At 41.9% G+C, this 21489-nt stretch overlaps 1 protein-coding gene across 2 annotated transcripts; it reads right to left on the bottom strand.

Moving 5' to 3' along the window:
• Positions 1 to 2987: 2987 nt before the first annotated feature.
• On the bottom strand, positions 2988 to 21463 carry GPALPP1 (GPALPP motifs containing 1). 2 transcript variants are annotated; one of them, XM_036228945.1, is made up of 9 exons: positions 21409 to 21463; positions 15011 to 15143; positions 14116 to 14214; positions 11663 to 11768; positions 9918 to 10049; positions 9344 to 9508; positions 7505 to 7603; positions 6450 to 6668; positions 2988 to 5828 (listed from the first exon to the last, which is right to left on the bottom strand). In XM_036228945.1, the coding sequence occupies exons 4-8, from the start codon at positions 11732 to 11734 to the stop codon at positions 6450 to 6452; spliced, it is 687 nt and encodes a 228-aa protein (XP_036084838.1). In that variant the 5' UTR covers positions 11735 to 11768; positions 14116 to 14214; positions 15011 to 15143; positions 21409 to 21463; the 3' UTR covers positions 2988 to 5828. The 2 variants fall into 2 exon arrangements, with proteins under 2 accessions (XP_036084838.1, XP_015999344.2); XM_016143858.2 differs by lacking the exon at positions 21409 to 21463 and adding an exon at positions 21264 to 21402.
• Between the last annotated feature and the right edge of the window lie 26 nt (positions 21464 to 21489).

Genomic DNA, 21489 nt, shown 5'->3' with positions numbered 1-21489 from the left:
GGGAAGGCAGCTCTCTTTTCATTGGGAGCTTAGCCGATGTCACTTCAGAGGTGCTGCAACCCACGTCCATTACCTCCGGGAAAGCCCGCCCGACGGTGACGTCCACACAAAGGAAAGCAGGCCGAGGAACCGGGAAGGAATCCTGGTGACGTAATTCGTGCATCCGGATCCAGTTGTACCTCAAGCCAAGGCTACTTTCTGGACTTTACGGGCGTGAACAAACGATCTTTTTTGCTTACGCCAGTTTGAGTTGGGTTTCTATTACGTGCCTCCAAGAGTCCTAATCAGGAATTTTCTGAGGTCGTTAAGAAATGAGTGTGTCTGTCTACAAAAGCTGCCTGAGCGAGCCTACCAGCCAGGGGTCAACAGTAATGGCGACCATCATTTATTGCTGGGTTTTGTACTGATTGCCTAAATGTGTCATCTCATGTAATCTTCATTATGCCCTATAAGGTATTATTGCCTCCCTTTTAAGACAAATTAAAGCTCAGATAAGGAACCTTCCCGCCCCCTTCACCTTCACGCCCACCGGATGATCCTGGGAACGTCTGTTTCTTCACTTTTCAGCTCTGGGAGTCCCAATCCCACGTGGGCACATGTGACATGTGATTGGCGTAGCCCAGGCTCTAGCAGTGAGGGAGGCTGAGAAACGAGTTTGCCTTTCAGCGTTCGAATCAAGAGGCTCAGTGGCCACAAGCAGCCATGACTGTAATCTTGACTTTTTTGATTCTAGAAATCTTAGTATGCCACGTTAGGACCAAACCAAGTGTGTTTCTCACACTTTGGGGTGAGAATTATCTGGGGAGCTTGAGAAGTATAGACGCCTGGACCCAACCTCGAACCTAAGATAGAATCAAAATCTGATAAGGGGATTCTGACCAACACCAAAGTTTGAAAAAAGACGTAGAGGTTTTTGTTGACAAACCCGGTCCACACCATGTTTGTCCCTCACCCCTCCAAATCCAGCTGTTACTCAGTTCCGGTCGACGCTGAACTGAAGGTGCAGTCCTTCTGGGTGTCGGCACGTGCTCACGCGAAGGGCCGGAAACGTGATTTTTTTGAAAAAGCTCTATATAATTATCTGGTGAAAGGAAACACTCTGAATCCATTCTTTATTTCCTCCAAAGCATCACAGTATAATGGGTCAAATAACACCCTGTAAGTTAACTGGTGAGTTCCAATCTTCTCTTTATTGATAAACTGGTTTGACTGGCAAACGTTTTTAACACTAAGAATTTTGGTTTTCAAATGTGATCATTTTTTGAACCGGTAAACAAGGCTGCTGGGGAAAAAAGACAGGTTTAAAAGACCATAGAATATCCAGTTCAAATGAAGATTGAAGAATGGCCAACTTCTAGGTTTCTTTTCTGGCCAATATCAAATTAACGTCTCTACCTGTTGTAAAAAGGCAGCAACCTTAGGTTAATGAATTGCTTTCCTTAAGCGTGTAGTGTGGATGAGGTATAGTACTATGGGTTCTTAGGTGTGTCGCTTTTAGCCGTTACTCCCACAGGTAAAAACCATCAAAACTTACGTACATAGGCAACTCCATCTCTTCGTGTCCAGTGCTAAAAGGAGCAAGTTTATTTGTATCTCAGAACACTGACTGTACAAAGAAAAAATTTTAGGACTAAATACACTATCGAATGGCCCGTTGGGCCAACATTGCCCCATCCTAAGAAAACCGAATGCAAGTTCTGCAAAGGGCTGGACAGTGCCACAGCGGTCACCAGGGACACTTGAAAATAAGGTGTGAAATCCTTTTCGATATTCTAGCATAAGTCCTTGAAAGTCTTCGGTCTTAAAACAATCGTGGACCTTCGCTTTTTGACATTTAAAAAATCTATTACTTTTTAAAGTAGTAAATGCAGAAACTGAGATCTAAGTCAACTCATTAGCTTCTGAAGTTGTTTAAAGTAAACGCCTTAGTGGCCGAAGCACAGGGATCTAAGGCCTCAAAGGACTTCGGTAACATCAACTGATCAGCTCCCGCAAGGAAAACAGTCGCAAGCGGACACCACCCTCCTGTCCTCTCCGGTACCTCGCCGTGGCCGTCACTTTTTCGGCGGTCTGCATTTCCAAGGTGTTTCGTGATCTCGTGGGGCCCCAGTCAGCCAGGGACAAGGACCTAGTACCCTAACTATTCCTTCTAGGGACCTTTCCATTTCAAATGTGCCTTAGAAAAGGCGAAGTCTAATGAAACCGAATTACCATCGACAGGAGAATCTTGAGCCCTGTAGCAGCGGCTCGTAAAAACGTTTGAAGAATGCAAACTTTTAGGCATCGATTCACTCAGCAGAGATGGCAGTCGACGCTTCCTAACGCACGGGTTTTCTGTCCTGGTGACTAGTTATCAACAGGAAGTGACTGCGCGTCTTTTGATGCTCAGCTTCTGCACTGTAAACTCTCTCTTTTGGTCATTTCCTCAGTCCTGTTCCCCTAGCAGTTAAGTTTCTAACTCTGCTTCATATAATAAAAAATTAGGACATAACGAAAAGCTTAATTTACCCCCCAAATTATAGAAAAATACACACATCTGAAATAAATTGGAAAGTACAGAAAGGGCGAAAACGGCTCACAACCAACCAATCCAGGGGAAGCCACCAGCCGTCGCCTAGCCCGGCCAGATGCGGGATGGGGCTTGGTCACAGCCCAGCGCCAGCCCCTCTGTCCCCCGGGGCCCTTGATGGCACTTCCGCTTTGTCTGCCTCGTGTTTCTAAATAAATAGTTAAAATCTGTAGTGACGCTGGATAATGAAAACCTGGCAAAGGAGCTGGGCTGAGAGACTTCTTTCTTTTTTCTTTTTCCACAACAGCCCAGAGCAATCTGGTTGGTCAGAGTAAGTCTTTATAGGATATTCTCTTTACTGCTCTTGCCTGCTTCAGATAAGCTACGAACATTAAAACGAAACAAGTATAAAAGTCCAGAACTTCTCAGATAGGGATGAAACTTCATTTTATATGTAAAAAAATGACAGCTCAGGGAATTCTTCTTTTCTGAAAAGTCTTTTAATTGTAAAGTTCAAAATGAAGACTGCAAGGACAGTGTATAGCTTTTGAATTCTGTACATACAACAGTCGCAGTTAATTTTTTAAGCCACAAAAAATATACCTCTCCTATAATAGAAAATACACGACCTTTCGTAACTGCACTTAAATCACATGATGGTGTCAAAAGTCAAAGTACAATAAATTAATATTCTGAAATAGAAGATTCGGCCGGGACGTTGCATGGGCACTACCCCTAGCTACCTCCCTCCATGCTAACTCTTCCTCTCCCCACCATTACCATGGAAAAGTGAAAAGAGAAGTGAGAAGGGCCCTTGTAAATAGCCTAAAAACTGCCTCCCATCACCGCACATTTCTGATCAATAGTATTAACGTTATATACCCTATATAAGAAACAAAAAGTGCCCGAATGTTCTGGGATGAAATAATTTATAGAATAACCGTTAATCTATTCTGGAGCATGTAAGCCTCGATACCGTATAAATCTTAACCTCGCTTCTAAAAAAAAACACAATTAATTCAAAGAACCATTAAATGTTGAAGCAACTAAAAATCAAGTGGTTGCCACATTCACACGAGATTTAACACTCTTAGTGAGACTGTGGCTCTATTGAGAGCGAGGCTTGATTTACGACGTTTTGCCCAATACAAAAAGGACCTGTCCGATAAAGTGGTCTTATTACGGATTTAGCCACCATCTCTCCCCTTTTACCAAAGCCACCATTTATTTACCAGTAACGTGAGAAATCTGGAGTATCTAAATCTCTCTCAGATGACAATGTAGGGAAGTGGACGAGCTCATATCATTTCAGGTGCAATGAATTTAAACGTCACCTTCAACGGCAAAAAATGTGAAAGTAGCTGCTTCCCATTTTGAACTTAGTGTTGCTCTTTTACTTCATTTTTAGGTTTCAAAAGAGGTCACAGTTCTACAAAACTTAGCTAAGAAGTTCGGGACATTGAGACGTTCTCATTAGAACAGGTCTCGACCTTCTGCCACATGAAGAGGAGACCGGATTTACTCGGGTCTTCGCGGCCCGGAAGAGGGGAGGGCGAGACGGGCACCGTTCCATGCGGCTTCCTCTCCGGCCAGTGTTTGTGCGGGTTTAGTCCCTCCATGGGCACGAAGCTCCGGTCTGGCCGTAGGCTATTAAAACTGGCCTCGGGGTGGCACGAAAGAGCATTATATCCGAGGCAGGAAGGTGATACCTCGCAGAAATACTAAGCAGAAGAAGAGGCTTTCCTTTTTCTCCCTTTGGCTAAGCTCATGGATACTGCAAGGGTGAGGGGGGGAAACGTAAGTCACATGGAGGTACCCTTCTCCTCTTAAGAAGGCAAAGCAGAAATAAGTGCTTTAAAAAATATCAAATTTCCCAAAGATATGTGTGTTAGGAATTTATAGAAGGGTAAAGAACTAGAAAACATTTCTTCCTTTCATTGGGAAAAAAATTATAACAAAATTCAATGAAAGCAACGGATGTGCTTGGGTAGTTTTGTGTTCAGAAAGTATCACTCACTAAACATGACATCTTTAGTCAAAAAGTAGCTCCATTCAATTCCACTTAGACAAGAGCCTTTTCATGAATTTCTTAGGAGAATAATTCATCTTTTTAATAGCAACGCTCCTTGAGTAGGCTGCTATTTACACTTGTTATGGAAAATATCATTGTACTGCTATGATTAGAAGGAGAAAAATTTGTATCACTATTTGAACAGTTTATACAATTTTTCATAAAACCTAAATGAACTGGGAATCAGCAACTTTTCCCATTAAAACCTGGTGCATCATCAAAACTAGAACATAGAACTAGCAGATGACTAAATAAAACTTACAGATTTTGAATTTGGGCTTTAACTATTTAGAATTCTCTATTTAACATCGGAAGAGGCAGTACTTACATGATTTCAAACTTATAATGATCTTATTAGGATGGTTATGATTACAGAGTTTCATTTTTTTAAAAAAGATTATTCATGATTGATATAAAAGATCTGTCCCCAATAAATTAGCTACTATCTGTTAAACATGAATAGGTAGAATAAGACCGGGGTAAAGCAAGTTTAAAGGATCAGGAAGCTTTGGCTGAGGTCACGGAGCCGAGTCTCAGACGTCACACCGCTGACCCGTTTACGGCACGTCTTGTCCCCCCAGGTGGCCTCCCTCAGAAACACTTACTAAAGTTGAAAACCATAAAACAGTTTTCCCTCGGCACATAACACAGAGATCCCTCTTTCTGACTTAAAAACAAAACAAAAAACCCAAAAAACAAATAAAAAGCCCTGAATGCCTAAACAAGCAAACTGTTAACAAAAATGTCGATGCCTCCATGCCTTGAATTTTCAAGTAAATGTGTCTTCACTGGCTGGAGTTTAGAAGGAATACCCAGAAATTTCAAATTCATGGGTTAACTGCTGGGACCCGACATACTTACTCCATGGCAGGTTAGCAATACCCGAGGTCCGGGCTCTGGCTGACATTCAGCGGACGGTCCTGACTAGATCTGAGATGGTGTTTGTGACACATCACAAAAACGAGCGCGTGGGGGATAGGGTGGGGTGGGAATTCCTCAAAATAATTATTTGAAGACAAGTCCACACTTTCCCAGAAGCCAAAGATATATAAATTTCTATTCTACACAAAAAACACTGATTTTCTGTTTCCATGTGACTTGAAAGGACACACAGAATAAGGTAAGTCTGTACGGTCTTTAAGACTAAAGTAATCTCTAATGTTAAGAAACGCAAGACAAAAGAAAAAAGGTAGACAGACAGGTAAAAGAGCGTTCTTCAACTTCTCTTCACTGCGCAGGGAAATCCTCCTAGGTAAGAATAACAACGGCCAGTGAGTTGACAGACGATTCCAACTTTACCAGCGATTCCCTTAAGCCACATTTTAACATGGATGTAACCTTCATACGATTAAAAAATCATAAAGATTTTAAGAAGCAGCTTTAGTTTTTATGGAATTCCTTAATCACCATTATGAACCCTTGTCAGTTTGGGCTATAAATGAATGATGTAAGGTTTTGAACCTGAATTACAGGGAGCCTTTCAAAGCAACGACCATTTTCTGATTGTGATCTTGCTTAACCCAAAGACTACCAGCAAATCTCTTTCACCCTTTAATAAAGCATGCTACTCAACTTTTAAATCACACTTTCCTTGACCATTTCTCAAAAACTAAACTTTTATTTTAGCATTTCTAATAGCAATGCCTTGTTAGGTTGAGGACAAGGCTATTTTTCTGTAAACGTTTTTTTAGCCCACAAAGGCTGCATTTTCAAAAATCACCAATTACTTATAAAAAAAGATTTACAGGCTTATAATCTACTTTATTATAAAAGGAAATAGATTTTTGCACATTATAGAAAAAATTTATTTTTAGAAAAGTTTAGAAAAATTTATCAGTATGAAATTATACCTCACTGAAATACACTTACTTATAAAAACATACTGCCTTTGCCATGTGAAAATCTGCTGTTTAGTTCTCTAGACTTCTTTATTAGGGCCTTTTTCTGAGCTTCATCAAACCGATTAACCTTGAGGTCCTTATCACGGTCAAATGGCGTTCTTTCCTGGGGCTTATTTTTATCATCAGCAGCCTTATTCTTTAATTTTTTGTGATGAATGTCCATAAGAGATTCTGATCTTTTTGATTCCTAAGAAAAGCAAAAAAGTAAAACGAAAATCTTTGCCTGTATAGATTACTGACAGAATATGATACTGAAACAAAATAGTTAAATGTTAATGGTGAACAGTAAGGTGGGCTATTTACAAACCCCAATGGGCTTTTTCCAAATCCAAGACAACATCTATGAAGAAAACATCTATCAGAGGCTAATTCAATTCAACCAAAAGGAATCATCTACTAACTACACGCTACACGCACAGAAAAGAAACCAATGTTTAACGGACCGCAATGAACAGCACGTTGCACGACGTGTCAAAATCAGCACACGCCAGGAGCGCGGGAGAGAGAGCAGAACGCAACGATGCCATGTCACGTGAACACCGGCTATGCGGCTCATAAATCTGGGTCGGGCCATATTTTAAAAACATTTTTTCTCCTATATTTAAGTCTTTACATCAAGCATTCCAGATCTGCTTATAATTTAAACATGTATGAACTGAGGTTCTGCGGGATTAGTAGGGCTCTTCCTTCCTGACCAGATCTACTGATCTGTAGGAATTAAATTCCTGATCTGATATATGACTTAAATAAAAAACAAAAACAAAAAACAAAAAACAACAGCAAAAAACCCCAAAAAAACCCAAAAAACTTAAAACATTACATGAGGTGCATTAAAAAACCCTACACGAAAAGATTTTATGTAAACATATACACAAGATAGAATTGAATATTTTTCAGGACAAATGTATAGAAAAAGACTGAGAGAAAGAAGATGCAGGCAGAAGAAACAAGCAAACAAAAAAAAATGAAGAGCGTTAAAAGACAGGAGAAAAAAAAAGTTATGAATTTTCTTCTCTGACTTACGTTGTATGAAGATACCTGCTCGGCCAATCTCTTTTCCCTTCCTGACAATATATGTTCTTCATCCTTCTTACCGAATGACTTCCTTGCTTCTTGTGTCTCCTGAGGAACGAATACAGATGACATATTACAGAACTACATAATTTAAAGGAAATAAAAAGAAAAACTATTATTTTTACTCACATTGAGTAGAGACTAAACTAAGCCAGGCTTATTAAACCTCTTTTCACTAGAAAAAACTGAAAATGTTAATATACTTGATAAGAGATATTAGTGTTTCGACATTTTCCTGAAAAAAAAAGAAAGAAAAAAAACTCCAACTCTATCCAACCAACTAATAGAAGAATCAACTGTATCACCTATGTCTCGAATGGAGAGATGAGTCTGACAAACAATGATGAAATGTAGAAGAGAAAATAAGGCTTAAAAAGAAATTCTGTATTATGTTCTCAAAACTTGGACAATCACTCTTGAGAGAACAAATTAAGACAAAGAAATAAAACGTGTAGCGATTGGAAAAGAAGAACTAAAACTATCTTGATTCACAGATGATATAACTGCCTATGCAGAAAACTGCAAGGATCAACAAAAAACTTCTAAAACTAGTTATCAGGGGACTGAGTAAGTATGCAACTGCTTAAGTCAGAACTGAGAAAGCTATAATCATAAGGCGCCAATTGATCAAGTATTTAAGATTTGAATGAGAATATCTTAAGGAAATCAAAACCTTTGGATGGAGTAAATTTAAGAAGCAATTAAAATAAACTTAATTTACAATGGAATATTTCACAATAAATAGAAAAGAGTCAAGAAGAGAAAATCTAAAAATAATAATGTATTTTATGCAAACTTCTTTGGGTATATATTTCATACATTAACGTATTCATGAAAGCGCTTCTTTTTTATTGAGATGTAATTGACATAACATCATATTAGTTTCAGGTATACAATGTAATGATTCAATATTTGTATATATTTGTATATAATTCTAGCTAACATTTGTCACCATACATAATTACAAATTTTCTTCCTCTTGTGATAAGAACTTTCAGGATCTAGTATCTTAGCTACTTTCGAATATGCAATATAGTATTATTCACTACTGTTGCCATGATGTACATCACATCCCTAGAACTTAATCAGTTAATAACTGGAGATTTGTACCTTTTGATGCCCTTCACCCATTTTGCCCCCCACCCCCCGCACCCACCTCAGGCAACTGCCGATCTGCTCCCTACATCCATGAACTGCTTTTTCTGAATTTTTAGATTCCATGTACCAGTGAGGTCACACTCTATTAGCGCCATGCACGACAGTGCCCCTTGGCTGTCCTGACAGTAACAGGAAGCTGAGTGCACCTGAGGGTCTCCATGTATCATTTACCCATCTAGTTAGTGCATCTGAGGCTCTCTTTGTATCATTTAACCATCTAGGGTAATCTGTGGCTTTGGTTTTTTTTTCAAGATATTTTAAAAGATACACTGCCCTGGAGATAGTACGATGCTGTGTGAGGACCAGGAGCTAGAAAGGTCTAGAATGGAATCATTATTCATCATTAATGGGTACTGTAAGTACAGAACAATTGACCTCACACACATTAGCTTCTCCTGTAAACTGAGGTCAATAAACCCATGTCTCAGGAGACAATTTATTTAAGGGAGACAGTTTATTGGGAAACAGTAAGCAACTGCTGTCCCTTTCCTTCCTCCTAACTTTCCTTCATGGGGAAATGTGAACTTTCTCTTTGGAATTGTAATTTAAAAAACAGCACCCTTACAGAACGTTGCCTCATGGCTTTTCAAAACAGAGCCAACACCGACAGAAACGCGCACGACCCCTCACCTTAGCTTTCCTCTCCCTGTCCGCTGGGGTATCTGTCCAGACCGAACGATCTCCCGATCTGTCGTCGGCTCTTCTCTTAAAAGTCCTGGGCCCAAGACCAAAGTCTTTCAACTCTGGAGGAAGCTCGGTCATCCACGACTCCCTTGCGACTGGCTTGGAGGAATTCTTTCGGAGAAACAAAAATTTTTAACGAAGCCTGGAAAGAGTGTGTATGTGCGTGTAAAGTACCATATAAGTCAGAATATTTCTCAATTGAGGATTACATGTTAAATAACAGACTTTAAGAGAAACAATTAATAGAACAAAGCTGGTGTTTTTGTCAGATGTGTTACAAATACCTTCATCTAATTTATTGCTCTTTTGACTTAATGGTATCTTTTGCCATACAAAACTTTTCCAGTAGGCAAATCTGTCTTTTCCTTTGATAGCTTCTGTGTGACACAGCTCCCCAATTTTCTTCACACATACATACGTAGATACATATGTACAGACATGTATTTTTCAAACGTCCATTTTTAAAATTTAGGTTTTTAACGTTGTAAATTTCTCAGAGTAAAGTGTATTTGTAACTTACGTCGTCTCCTTTAGTCAGTTTTTCTTTCATTCTCTGGGCCCGCTTTTCAAACTCCGCCGTCACGCTGTAGCTAACGGGGCCTTGCGCGGGCATCGGTCCGACGATGTCCTCGTCCTCACTGCTGTCTGTTTCCTGTTTAAACAAGACATTACCTTAAATCTCGATCAGAGCTACAGGAGATGGAAAGTGCTCCTAAATCACTTAAACTTTAACTGAAATTGATTGCCTAGACACAGTAAAACGAAAGGCCAACGCCGCACTGCAGGCTAGTCGGCCACTGAGCAACGAGGCCCTTTCTGTGTCTTCCTGACGCGCACGGTGCAGAGATGACACGCCCGTGGCATGTGGATCGTCCCACCTCTCCTATGTCCACAGCGGACCTCATTAAATTACCTCGGATCTCTTCCTGATGGCCAGAGATGTGACCTGACGATTCTTCTCAACATGATACTCTAGGTAATTGTTATCAATTGGTCAGAGAGGACAGAAGTTGAAAGCGTCTGCTTATGCCAAAGCGCGAAAGTGTAAGACGCAAACAAGGGAGACTCTCCTGAAAGCTGTATTCGTCTCCAAGGCTCAGCACAGTCCACTGACACAGGAACACTGTGCTGTACCTCACAAACACTAACCCGAAGGGGTGCATTTGGTCCCCCAAATACCCCACGTATCCCAAAGATGTAATAGTACTGTAACAGCTGAATACAATTTGTTCTTAATAAGTATTGTAATAAAGGGTTTTCCTGGAAGTCTCTGGGTTAGATGCTATACACGGTGGGGTTTAAAGCAGCCCTCTCCCTCAAAAATAAGACCTGAAGATGAACCATAAAACATGTCTGTCCTCCAGTTCTGACGGGCAGCTTCTTCTCTTACTTTTCTAGGAATTCATTTGTATTATCTACACTTCCACTAACCAAAGGCAACTTTCTATCTGTGCTTCTCTGAACCCTTACGAAGTGATCACTATTGGTACAAGTAATTAGATAATTATGTGTTGTTCTGTGGCTTACTCTATATCACTCACACGCACTCTCTCTCTCAATAACTATGGACTGTGGTACATGATGCTTAATTTGATCCTTGTAACCAAACTGTGAAATGGCATTATAATTTGTTTTCTTTTTAAAGAAAACTAGGTTAATATTTCAAAAGGTTAAACACCATATTCGAGGTTATAGAAATAGCGTCTAAGACTCAAATACTCTAAGATCAAGGCAGTATTTTTTCTGCTTACGCTAGAGCAGCCTATTTTCTTTCTTTCAACTGTTAATGACTTAACTTCAACTATCTATAGCTCATCTCTACAACAGCCTTCACACTCAACTCCAAAATCATTCGATCTATCTTTTCATAAAATTACTTATCTACCAGTGACTTTGTTATATACAGTACCAGAGACAGGTGGGAGAGCATTAATTTCAACATGAAGATCATTATTAAAGAATTCCTCAGGTTTCTCTGTTTTGCGTCAGATCACATAGATTTCTCAAACTTTTCATCATGTTCTATTTTCTAGCATTTTTAAGCTTCCTTTTAAGGATCAGAAGCGTGAGCCAACATCACGTTATTTTTCTAACAGCATCTCGGTCCTATGACAAGCCTTTGATTTCATCTACCTGTGTTATGACCCCAAATTCATCTGAACGTGACTGTGCCTAACATAACATCTGAGTGAAATGACGGTGGTTATTACTATGTAGAGTCTTGAGTTTGTTACATCTTATCCTTTGCTCAAAATCTTTCCAAACCTCAGAGCTGAGACGCGATGATACTTGTCCTGGATCACCTCTGCCTTTGTCACTTTTCTGTGCAGATTTCATAAAACCAGGTGGTAATGCAGGACCTATGATAGGCCTGAAAAACAAAATGTACCAATATCGTTTTCTCTGACTTTTAAAAGCAGTTTTCGAAGTTCACGAAAATACTAAAAAGCCAGACAATGACAAACCTTGAAAATGAGAATTTTATTTAACATATTATTTTTATGCTATAAGCTAGTATTTTCCTACTTAATAGCTTAAAAAATCTAATTTTTGCATTTTTACTATTTGTTAGTCAATGATTAGACACTAAACCAGTATTTCTCCCACTTCCTAAGAAAAACTATGTTAAATAAAACTCATAATTTTTTAAAAAGAAGTCCTTATTATGGACTGAAGCCCATGAAGATGTTTTCCTATTTTGTGCCTTGGCTTTCCATTTTGATATTCACTGTCCACTGAGAATTATAATTACAGCCAGAACTACTCAATCTATATTGAGTCCTACGGACGCACATAGCACGTGCATACAACAGATGCCAGCCATTTAGGGTTACATGTGCCGAGGCAGCATAAAAATCTAGCACTGTCCTCACTGGTAATCCAGCACTGACACGGAAGTGGACAGGAAGGACCACAGTTTATCCGAGACCCACAGAAAAAGGCGCTGTGCTCATAACCACGTCGCCGCGTGCGCCTTTCCGTGTTAAGGAATTAAAACAACCCTGCCCGGTATAAGTCACTCCATTTTCTAGGTGAGCGAAATAATGCTCGAGGACAACACTAATTAAAATGGTAGAGCAGGAGCTGGAACCCTGGGCTACTCGATGAAAAGTTCACTTGCTTTCACGCTGCCCTACCCCGCGTTCTGAGGGAACCACGGCCAGGCCAGAAGACAGAACTGCCTACGTCTGCGTCTTGAAAAGAGAAAGCCTTACTTGCGTAGAGGAAAAATAAGACATTGTCTACTCTCTGTCACACTTTTAAGTTTCTCCATCTTTTCTCTCTCGTACCAGTGTTTTGCCCCGAGATGTCACTGTGCCAATAGCACCAGCCAAGATGGCAGCGCAGGGCTGAGCTGAATTTTCCCGATTGCAGTGTGTTCAGTGAGAGCCCCAGAGACAGGCTCCCCGGTGGGGGAAAATGGCACTGGCTTCTGACCCGAGACACTTTGTAACCCCTGGTCTGGACTCATAAAACTTCTCGGAGCCAAAACAGTTTTGTATACGAAAAACAGAAAAGTTTGGCATTGTTAGAAAGACCAGATTAGCTATCATTTATAACCTGTAAGGAAGTACTACCTCGTTTTTTTCTGAAGACAATTTTTAGCAGATCTACAAATGCAATTACAGTTCAATTAATTCTCTGGCCTCAGGCAATCTGTGAGGACAAAATTACTGAAACATTAACTCTTAAAATACAGTAAAGGAACACGGCCATGGCGTGTTATGGCTGTTTAAGAGGGTTCTGCCAATGCTGCTACCACATGTTTATTTCACACATGTATCTTATCATTGCCAAGAAAGAATTCTTAAAAAAGAAACCGCTATATGTCTCAGAATTTATTTTCTTGAAAGGAATATTATACCCTCAGCAAGTTTTCTATAAAAGGCCAGACAGGAAATTTTAGGCTTTGAGGCCACATTTGGATCTGCTGCATGTCTGTTTTTGAAATGAACCTTTAAAGATCATTCTTAGCTTGGGGGCCATACAAAAACAGACGGCAGATCGTCTATCCTCGTTATTTCTGAAAATTAGGGTAAACTCTGACTATAAAATGTACAACAGCTTGTTTTACTTGTTCTTACACATTAGTATATAGTATTATGAATTATAAACAATTTGGTGTGCAATTTCATATTCAACGTTTAAAAATGTTACAATTCCAAAAAGAAGATAGGAATCAATATTTACTATATGCTCACTCTGTGCCAGGCACCGTAAGATAGTCACACATATGTACGATTTTGTAATAGATGACAAATTTGAGGTTCAGAGAAGGTTATCAAGTTGTCTAATGTTGGACATATTTTGCTTCTTCTATCAATAAATAATTAAGAAAACGTCTGAATTAGACCTCAAATACCAGGATTGCAGGCCCCAGGTCTATCCTTACTATGTGTGCATCCTTATCTGCTTAAAAAAAGGGGAAAGAAGAATAATATTCTACCACAAAACACTTGTGAGTATCAAATAGGAGATGTAGTTTTTAAAATAAACTATGGAGATGTCATAAACATGTAAATTATTTTAATAGGAATTTCTATTATAATTGTTTTTATTTCAATGATATTTAAAAGTATTTAAATAACTATTTTTATTATGTGGATTTCAAATGCTTTATAAACATAAGTTAAAAGACAATTCCAGACAACTCTTTAATGAATTAACAGATACTGGTTGAAACATTTAGACTGGCCTGAAATATTATACATTGTTACCTTGGAGGAGAATCATCCTGCTTTTTAAATCCAGGAGGAAGGGCTGGTCCAAAGAACCCTTCATCATCATCATCGTCATCTTGAGTTCTCCTCTGTTTTCTGAAAACACAGTAGTGTAACTTTATGCATATATGTCAAATTTTTTTTTCACAAATTGTAATTTTTAACAATTTTAATTTGTAACTTCAACTAGTTACATAAATACTGAAATAATAAATTAATGTTGCCATATATAAAATGACCACCACAGTAAGACTTAAATACTTATCTTTTCCTGAAATTTACTTTTGGCCTAAAATAGATTGGTTACTTCTTTACAGTAGTAATATATCAATTTTCTACATATTCTGTGGTGTTAAAGATTCCACCCAATGAAGTTTCAAATAATAGTCTACTTGCTAGATGTTTCTGAGCAAAATATAAGACTTTGGCTTTTAATCTCATTTCAGGGAGGGTTTTATGTTGCTATTTCTGTCTCATAATCTTTAAAATGAATCATAAAAAACCTGCTACTCAATAATGCACACAGATTCACCATTTTATTTACATGGACCTGCGGTAAGGCTAGCTTAGAGGGAAATCACTCATTAAACTTAAAAAACATACACTGCACATGTAATTTTTAAAAATAAACTCTATGGTTTATTTAGAGTATTTAGTTTCTTTAATAATATCTTAAGGAAAAGCTCTACGAATTTCATTAAAACTCTACATAGGTCCACAGCTACATACCACTAGAATAAATTCTTTGTAAAAGAATTTTACATAAGGAAATGCCGCATGAAATTACTTCTTGCTGAGCTGTACAAACGCAGATGTGATGTCCCTTACTATCTAGCTGTTCCAGCCAATGTGCACTAGGTCTGAAGCCTGGTTTATCGCCTGAGTAACTGACCTTGCAGTTGGGCCAGTGTCGTTGTCTTCAGAGTCTTGATCCCGTTCCTCACTCGGAGAACTGCTGTCCTCGTCGCTGTCTGGTGACTCTGAACTACTGCTTTTATAATTCGGGGGCAGAGCTGGCCCTGCAACTGAAGAAGATGCTCATGTACGTCACAACTAGCCACACGGTCTCCACAGACCCCCTTGCTGACACTTCATACTTTCTTCTCTGTAATTCACAGCGCTGGCTGGCTGTCGCGTAGTATGGAGTTTAAATTCACTGGCTCCTGTTTTGTGTAGTGGTTTTGTCTTTCCAACTTCAAGAAGGCAGAAACTATGTCTTGCACAGTATACTGGGAGATTCACAAAAGCTTTAATACCCAAACTTATAAATAAAACCAGAGCAAGTAATTTCCCTGACATACTGACAATTTTTGCATTGGTTTCAACTTTGGTTGGTCCAACTGCCAAAACAGTTCCATGACATTTTCTTCTTATGAACAATACACAGTAGGGGGTATTTGCATAATGGAGCTAACCAAACAACAAATTTGCTACTCCATATTCTAACATACCAAAACCCAAAACCATCCATTCTAGTTTCGAGCTAAGAATCGTCACTTCCTCTGGGCTCACTCGACAGAGCGACTTGCTCTCACTTTACGTCTCAGCAAAATTATAATTACATGATGTCACTGCAGGACGGCATGACACAGACACAACTGTCTAAGTTGATCCTGTGCAGTGACGTTAAAATTCTACTTCCGTAGTTCCCAGGCTTGGATGTTTATTAGAATCGCCAAAATATTTAAAAAAAAAAAAAAAAAAAAAAAAGATTCCTGGGCCATTTCCTCAATGATCTGACCCAGCTGGCTTGGGGGACTCAGTAGGGCCTAGAAATATGATTTTCCGAAGAGATTCTGAGGTACGCTATTCATTTATCATTAGTATTAACAAAAACTAAATATAATAAAAGAAAAACTACGTCTGGAGTTCTGATGTGATTTACATGTGTTGATGTATTTAATTCTGACAACTTTATTGCAGAAGTATTATTACTTCCATCTTACAGATGAGAAAACTGAGGTGCAGAAAATAACTTTGCCGACTTCACATAACTAAACGGTGGGGCTGGGATACGAACACGGGAGTCTGATTTCGGAGCTTACATATACACTAGACGACATCCAACAAAGAGTCAACAGCCGTCCGCCCATCCAACAAACACTTGGTGAGTAAATATTTCTACAGAAACAACGTAAAAAAGAATTAAAAAGGTGACTGAGTGTGTGGGAGGGTAATGTTCAAGACAGCAGTCAGGGAAGGCGTCTCTGGGAAGAAAACATTTGTGTGGAGACTTCAGTGATGAGATGACAGTGGCCATGCAACGTGAGGGGAGAAAATTCTAGAAGGAGGAACGACTAGTGCAAAAGACTCAGGGAGAAAACCAGCTTGGCGTGCTTGCGAAACAAAAAGGCCCGTGTGGCGACAGCAGGGGAAGCGAACGCTGGGTGAGGCTGGGTGGCAGAAGGGGTCAGACTGCACGCTCTGGAGCCGGCTCTCCCGGTGCAGATCACAGCCACTTACCGGCTGCGTGACTTGGATGCTATTTAACCTCCCTGGGTCTATAAAATGAGGTTAATGAGCATTCCAACCTCATCGGGCTGTTGCGAGGATTGTATCAGTCAACAGGGTCCAGGCACCTAGCACAGCACCTGGCATACAGCAGGCACTCAGTAAATGCTGGTACAGGCTACGGCAAGGCGTTTGGATTTTAAGGACACCAGGCAGTCACTGGGAGGTTTTAAGTCCGGAGAGACGTAACTTAAATTACCTTAAAAAACCCCAGAGTCTGCTTGTGGGCGACAGACAGGGGACCAGGGGTAGCGGAGGTGAGTGACAAAGCTGATAAAAAACGGTTTGATGCACAGCGCGCTCGGAAGAGAGCGCGAAGAGGCCTTGCTAATGATCTGGACATGAGAAGTGAGGGCAAAAACAGGAAGGCAGGAGGAGTCTCCCACGAACGTGGCCGAGGCCAGGTGGGAAGGCGGTTTAGGGAGACTCGAGAGTCTTTTTGCATCTTAAGCTCGACATGCCCACTGACCATCCCCGTGGCTCTGGAGCACGTCCGCCTGTGCAAAGCTCAGGGGAGAGGTCAGGGCCAGTCTGGGGACTATGACTGAGTCTAAAATTTTTTCCTATATCCCCTTGGTGTGTAACTGTAGAACAAGTGCTTGATACACAAAAAAATGACTTAAAAATTTAAACTTTTACCTTAAAAAATTTGCTGCAAAAGGAACCTACAGAGTGGTGCTAGTGCCTGAAATTCTAGGCCTAGGACACGGGCCCTTTCCTCGGGGAACTCACGGTTTAGTGGGGAAAATCGGCCAACTGGACATCACGATCGGCATGGAGAGCGAAGTGCATGGCACCCCTCGGCACTGCCTGCCACTCGCAGGACCAGCGGCAGTGGCATCCGGAGCTGGCTGCGAATGCTGAACCTGGGCCTCACCTGGGCCTCACCCAGGCCTCTGAATCAAAGCCTGCATTTCAACAAGCTCTCCAGGTGATTCGGGTGCATGTTCAAGTCTGAGGTGCCTTGCTACGGAAGACAGAAATGGGGTGACCAAACGTGCTGGTTTGCCTGGGACTAAGGGCTTCCTGGGGTATGGGGTTTTCAGTGCTAAAACTGGGACAGTCCAGGCCCTGAGAGGTTCACTCCTTGTCTCTCAATTTGCAAGATGTCAGTACATTAAAATCCTGAAAGGGGAGAGGACAGAAGGAGGGAGGGCATGTGAGACATGGCAGGACTTTAGAAAAATTCCATACCCCTTCTTGAAGATTCTGATATGGATGCAGATTGGCAATCACTAAACAAGGATGCTGCATAAGTATCAACTTCTTCACACAAGAACAAAATGTCCCTGCTTCTAATCAGCCTTTATCTTACCTGGATCCTTAGCCACATTTGACTACTGCTTACTTCCCGAACACTTTCTCTTCCTGTGGCTTCTGTGACACCACGCTCCCTTGTTTTCGTCCCATCTTTGGGCTCCTCATCTCCTCAACCAGTTCATCTTCTACTAAACCTTCAACTGTTAAAGATCCTTAAAGCTCAGTCCTGGGCCACCTTCTTTTTTAACCTTATTATCTTCCTAAATGATCACATATGCACCCCGGCTTTACTTATCACCTATAGATAAACATACTTCCATGTCCAGCCCAGAACTCTTATTAAGTGCGCATCTATCTACCTGCCTTCCCACACATATCTCCTGACGACGTCGCCCAAGCACGTCACACTAAACATGTCCACAACTCTGCCCATTACTTTTACCCCAATCTAACCGGCCTCCAGCTGTTTCAATAACGCCATCACCATCCACCCAGCTGTTTCCCCAGGAACGTGGACGCCAACACAGACACCCCTCTCTCCCTCCACACCTTCCCCCCGACATCCACGCACCACCACGCACCGCTGACCGCCCCACGCACATCCTTCAGTCTCCGAGTCTCCCCGCTCTCTGCGGGGGTCCCCGGCCTCAGGACGGCTCCCGATGCCTCTTAGCCTCCTGGCATCCGTGGCCTTTATTTAGTTCCCTTCGATACTGTATGGGAATAACTTAGGTAGCCAATAGGATACCGAGGAAATGATGGTGCGTGACTTTAGCAGTTAGGTCACAGAAGACACGGTGGCTTCCACTTTCTGCTTTCTTGGATCACTCGCTCTGGGGGCATCCAACTGCCGCGCCAGGACACTCAAGGAACACCCCCCCCCACACACACACACAGAGGCCTACGCAGGAAGAATCAAGGCCTCCTGCCAACGGTGGCGCTAACTTGCCAGGTGTATCAATGAGCCACCTGGAAGAAGTTCCTGCAGTCCCAGTCAAAGCCCTAGATGACCGCGGCCCTGGATGGCAGGTCGTCTATAACCTCGTGAGAGACCCGTAGCTGGAGCCACCAGCTCACCTGCTCCCAGATGCCTGACTCAGAGACCGTGTGAGAAATGTGTGTCGAGTAAAGCTGCCAGGGTCTGGGGTAATCTGTCGCACCAACGGATAATGACTACACCCACCTCCGCCGTCGCCACCTTGGTCTAAGTTGCCGACAGCTTTCGTTACTGCAGCGGCCTTCTAACTGAACTCCCTGCATCGACAATAGTCCTTTCTCCAACCCGTCGCCCGTATATTCTCCACAGAGCTGTCAAAGAAGTCTTCTGATCATGCAAATCTAACGTCGGACCTTCTTTCAAAGATCTTAACATTGCTTTATACACAAAAAAATACATGCTGTATGGTTCTGTTTATGGAAGTATAAAAACAGCCTAAAATGATCAACACTGTTAGATAGTGTGAAAGCAGTTACTCTCGGAGGGACTGGTGACTAGATGGGGGCATGCAGGAGCACACTGCTGTGTGCAGCTCTGAAAACCCATCATGTCCTTAACCATGTCGTTGAGGTCCTGCGAATTTGCCTTCCTACTGGAATGTGGGCCTTCGGACAGCGGTGGCTCTCCCGCGTGCCCTCCTGCTTTCGGTTTCAGTTACGGATCTTCTCTGTTCCTGGACCCGTCACGTTCCGCCTCACCCCGAAGTCTACATATATGTCGTTCCCTCAGTCTCAGTGCTCCCTCTCGCCCCTTAGGCTCAACAACTGTATTCATCTTTCAGAGCTCGGTTTTAAACTCGCTTTTGAGACATTCAGGTATTATGAGCCTCCTGATGTGATAAAATATGAGACCACAGCTTTCTAAAATACTGTATTTTTTCTTAACCAAAGTAGTCCTAAAATTATTTACCCTTTTGTTGTTGACTTAGGGTCACTGTTTGGCCCATCATGTGCATCTTTAGAAAATATATTAAGTATGCGATGTAATTAAATAGAAAAAAGGCTGTGGGTAAAGAGGAGGGAGTGGCAATGCTTGGGAGAGTCTGGAAGGCTTCACTGAGGTGACGTTTACGTTTGGCCTTTAAGGATGGCATAGGAGTTTGTCACATATGGCAAGAAGTGCAGCGTGAAGCTAGAAGGAGCTTAGAGAATCGAGAAACTGCACAGAAACTTGGAAAACCTGAGCACTGGGCTGTGTGTATCTGACACAGTGACAGAATAGAGAGGCTAGGGTGGCAGGTCGGGGGCTAGGGAGCAAAGCATCTTCTCCTGGAGCCAGGGGCACTGGACGTGGGAAGGCGGTATGACACAGAGGGTAAAAGGGCGGCTTTGTTCTAATTTGGGCTCTAACACTTACTAGGTGTACGATCTGGGCCACGGCCTGGGCCTCAGTGTCCCTCACTGTCACATGGAAATGTGAACCAAAAAGTGGCTATGTAATATACCTGACAAGCTCAGGGAGGGTCACATGGCAGCCCTGACAAGCTTAGTGACCAAAAGTAGCCACACAGGATGGTGTGAATCACAAATTCCTAACCCCGAAGGTTATAGTGGGTAGCCATGTCCCAAGTGTACAGCTTCCCTACAAAGGTCAATCTTTACCTTAAGTGAGTCCTGTCCATTGTTCTCATACATCTAGGATAACACACCTTTGAAATGTCAGAGTCATTTTCTTTTCTAGACCCCTCAAAGGCCCAACCGCAGACACCAGAGCACAAGACCACAGAACCTCTCACTGTTACTTTGTTCCCCGCATACTATCTCTCTGTACTGTAAATGTTAACTAATTATCCTGTATCCAACGTAATAGAAGTATATATTTCTTCATTTTGTTTTTAATTCAATCCTAGAGATGGCCCCGCTTTGCCTTCTTCCGCCTCCTTAGGAGAATTTCATGTACCTTCCTTAGTTTTTCTCCCTTAATTCTAAATACATAAAAGGAACTGCAAAACTGCCACTCTCCAGAACATTTTCTCTATTCGTTGAGATCTTGCTTCTGGGCAATGCGCTCGAAAATTTGGCTCAACTAAACCCTTGTAAAACTTTTGTATAGGATTGGACCTTCTGTTGGGGACAGCAATAACAACCTCTATCTTATACATTTGCTAGGAGGATTAAACGAGTGAATGTGTAGCGACAGTTTGGCACAGCGTCCAGGCCACTCAGCGCTAAATGGGAACACCTCATCATTATAATGGTTGCCAGGCTAAGACTCGCTTTTGAGGCCTTCTCCCCACTGCTACGCCTTGGGAAGGAAGGTCAGCTTGTGTTGCCTGCGCCCACTCTCCACTCCCCCGTCCTCGCAGGCCTTAGAGAGCGAGGCCGGGCAGGAGAAGGGGCTGGGGGGCCTGGCAAGCAGGGGACGTGCGGCAGCTTACCAGGGCTGGGGTCCCGCTCCTTGTCGTCCGCTGTCCCCAGGGCCTTGAAGCCCGGCGGCAGTGCCGGCCCGATTAGATCCCTCGCCATGCGCGGGAGCGGTCGCTGGTCACGCACACAAACCTACCACCACCGAGTCAAACCTACCTCCAAGGCAGCCCGCGATCCGTCGCGAACGCAGAAAGTTTTTCCGGCGCCGGCCGATGACGAGTCGGCCCGTGGTTGGCT

The sequence above is a fragment of the Rousettus aegyptiacus genome, unplaced genomic scaffold, assembly GCF_014176215.1.
Source record: "Rousettus aegyptiacus isolate mRouAeg1 unplaced genomic scaffold, mRouAeg1.p scaffold_m13_p_11, whole genome shotgun sequence".
NCBI lineage: Eukaryota > Metazoa > Chordata > Mammalia > Chiroptera > Pteropodidae > Rousettus > Rousettus aegyptiacus.
Note: the sequence above shows the minus strand (reverse complement) of the source record. Positions and strands in the feature narration are given on the sequence as shown.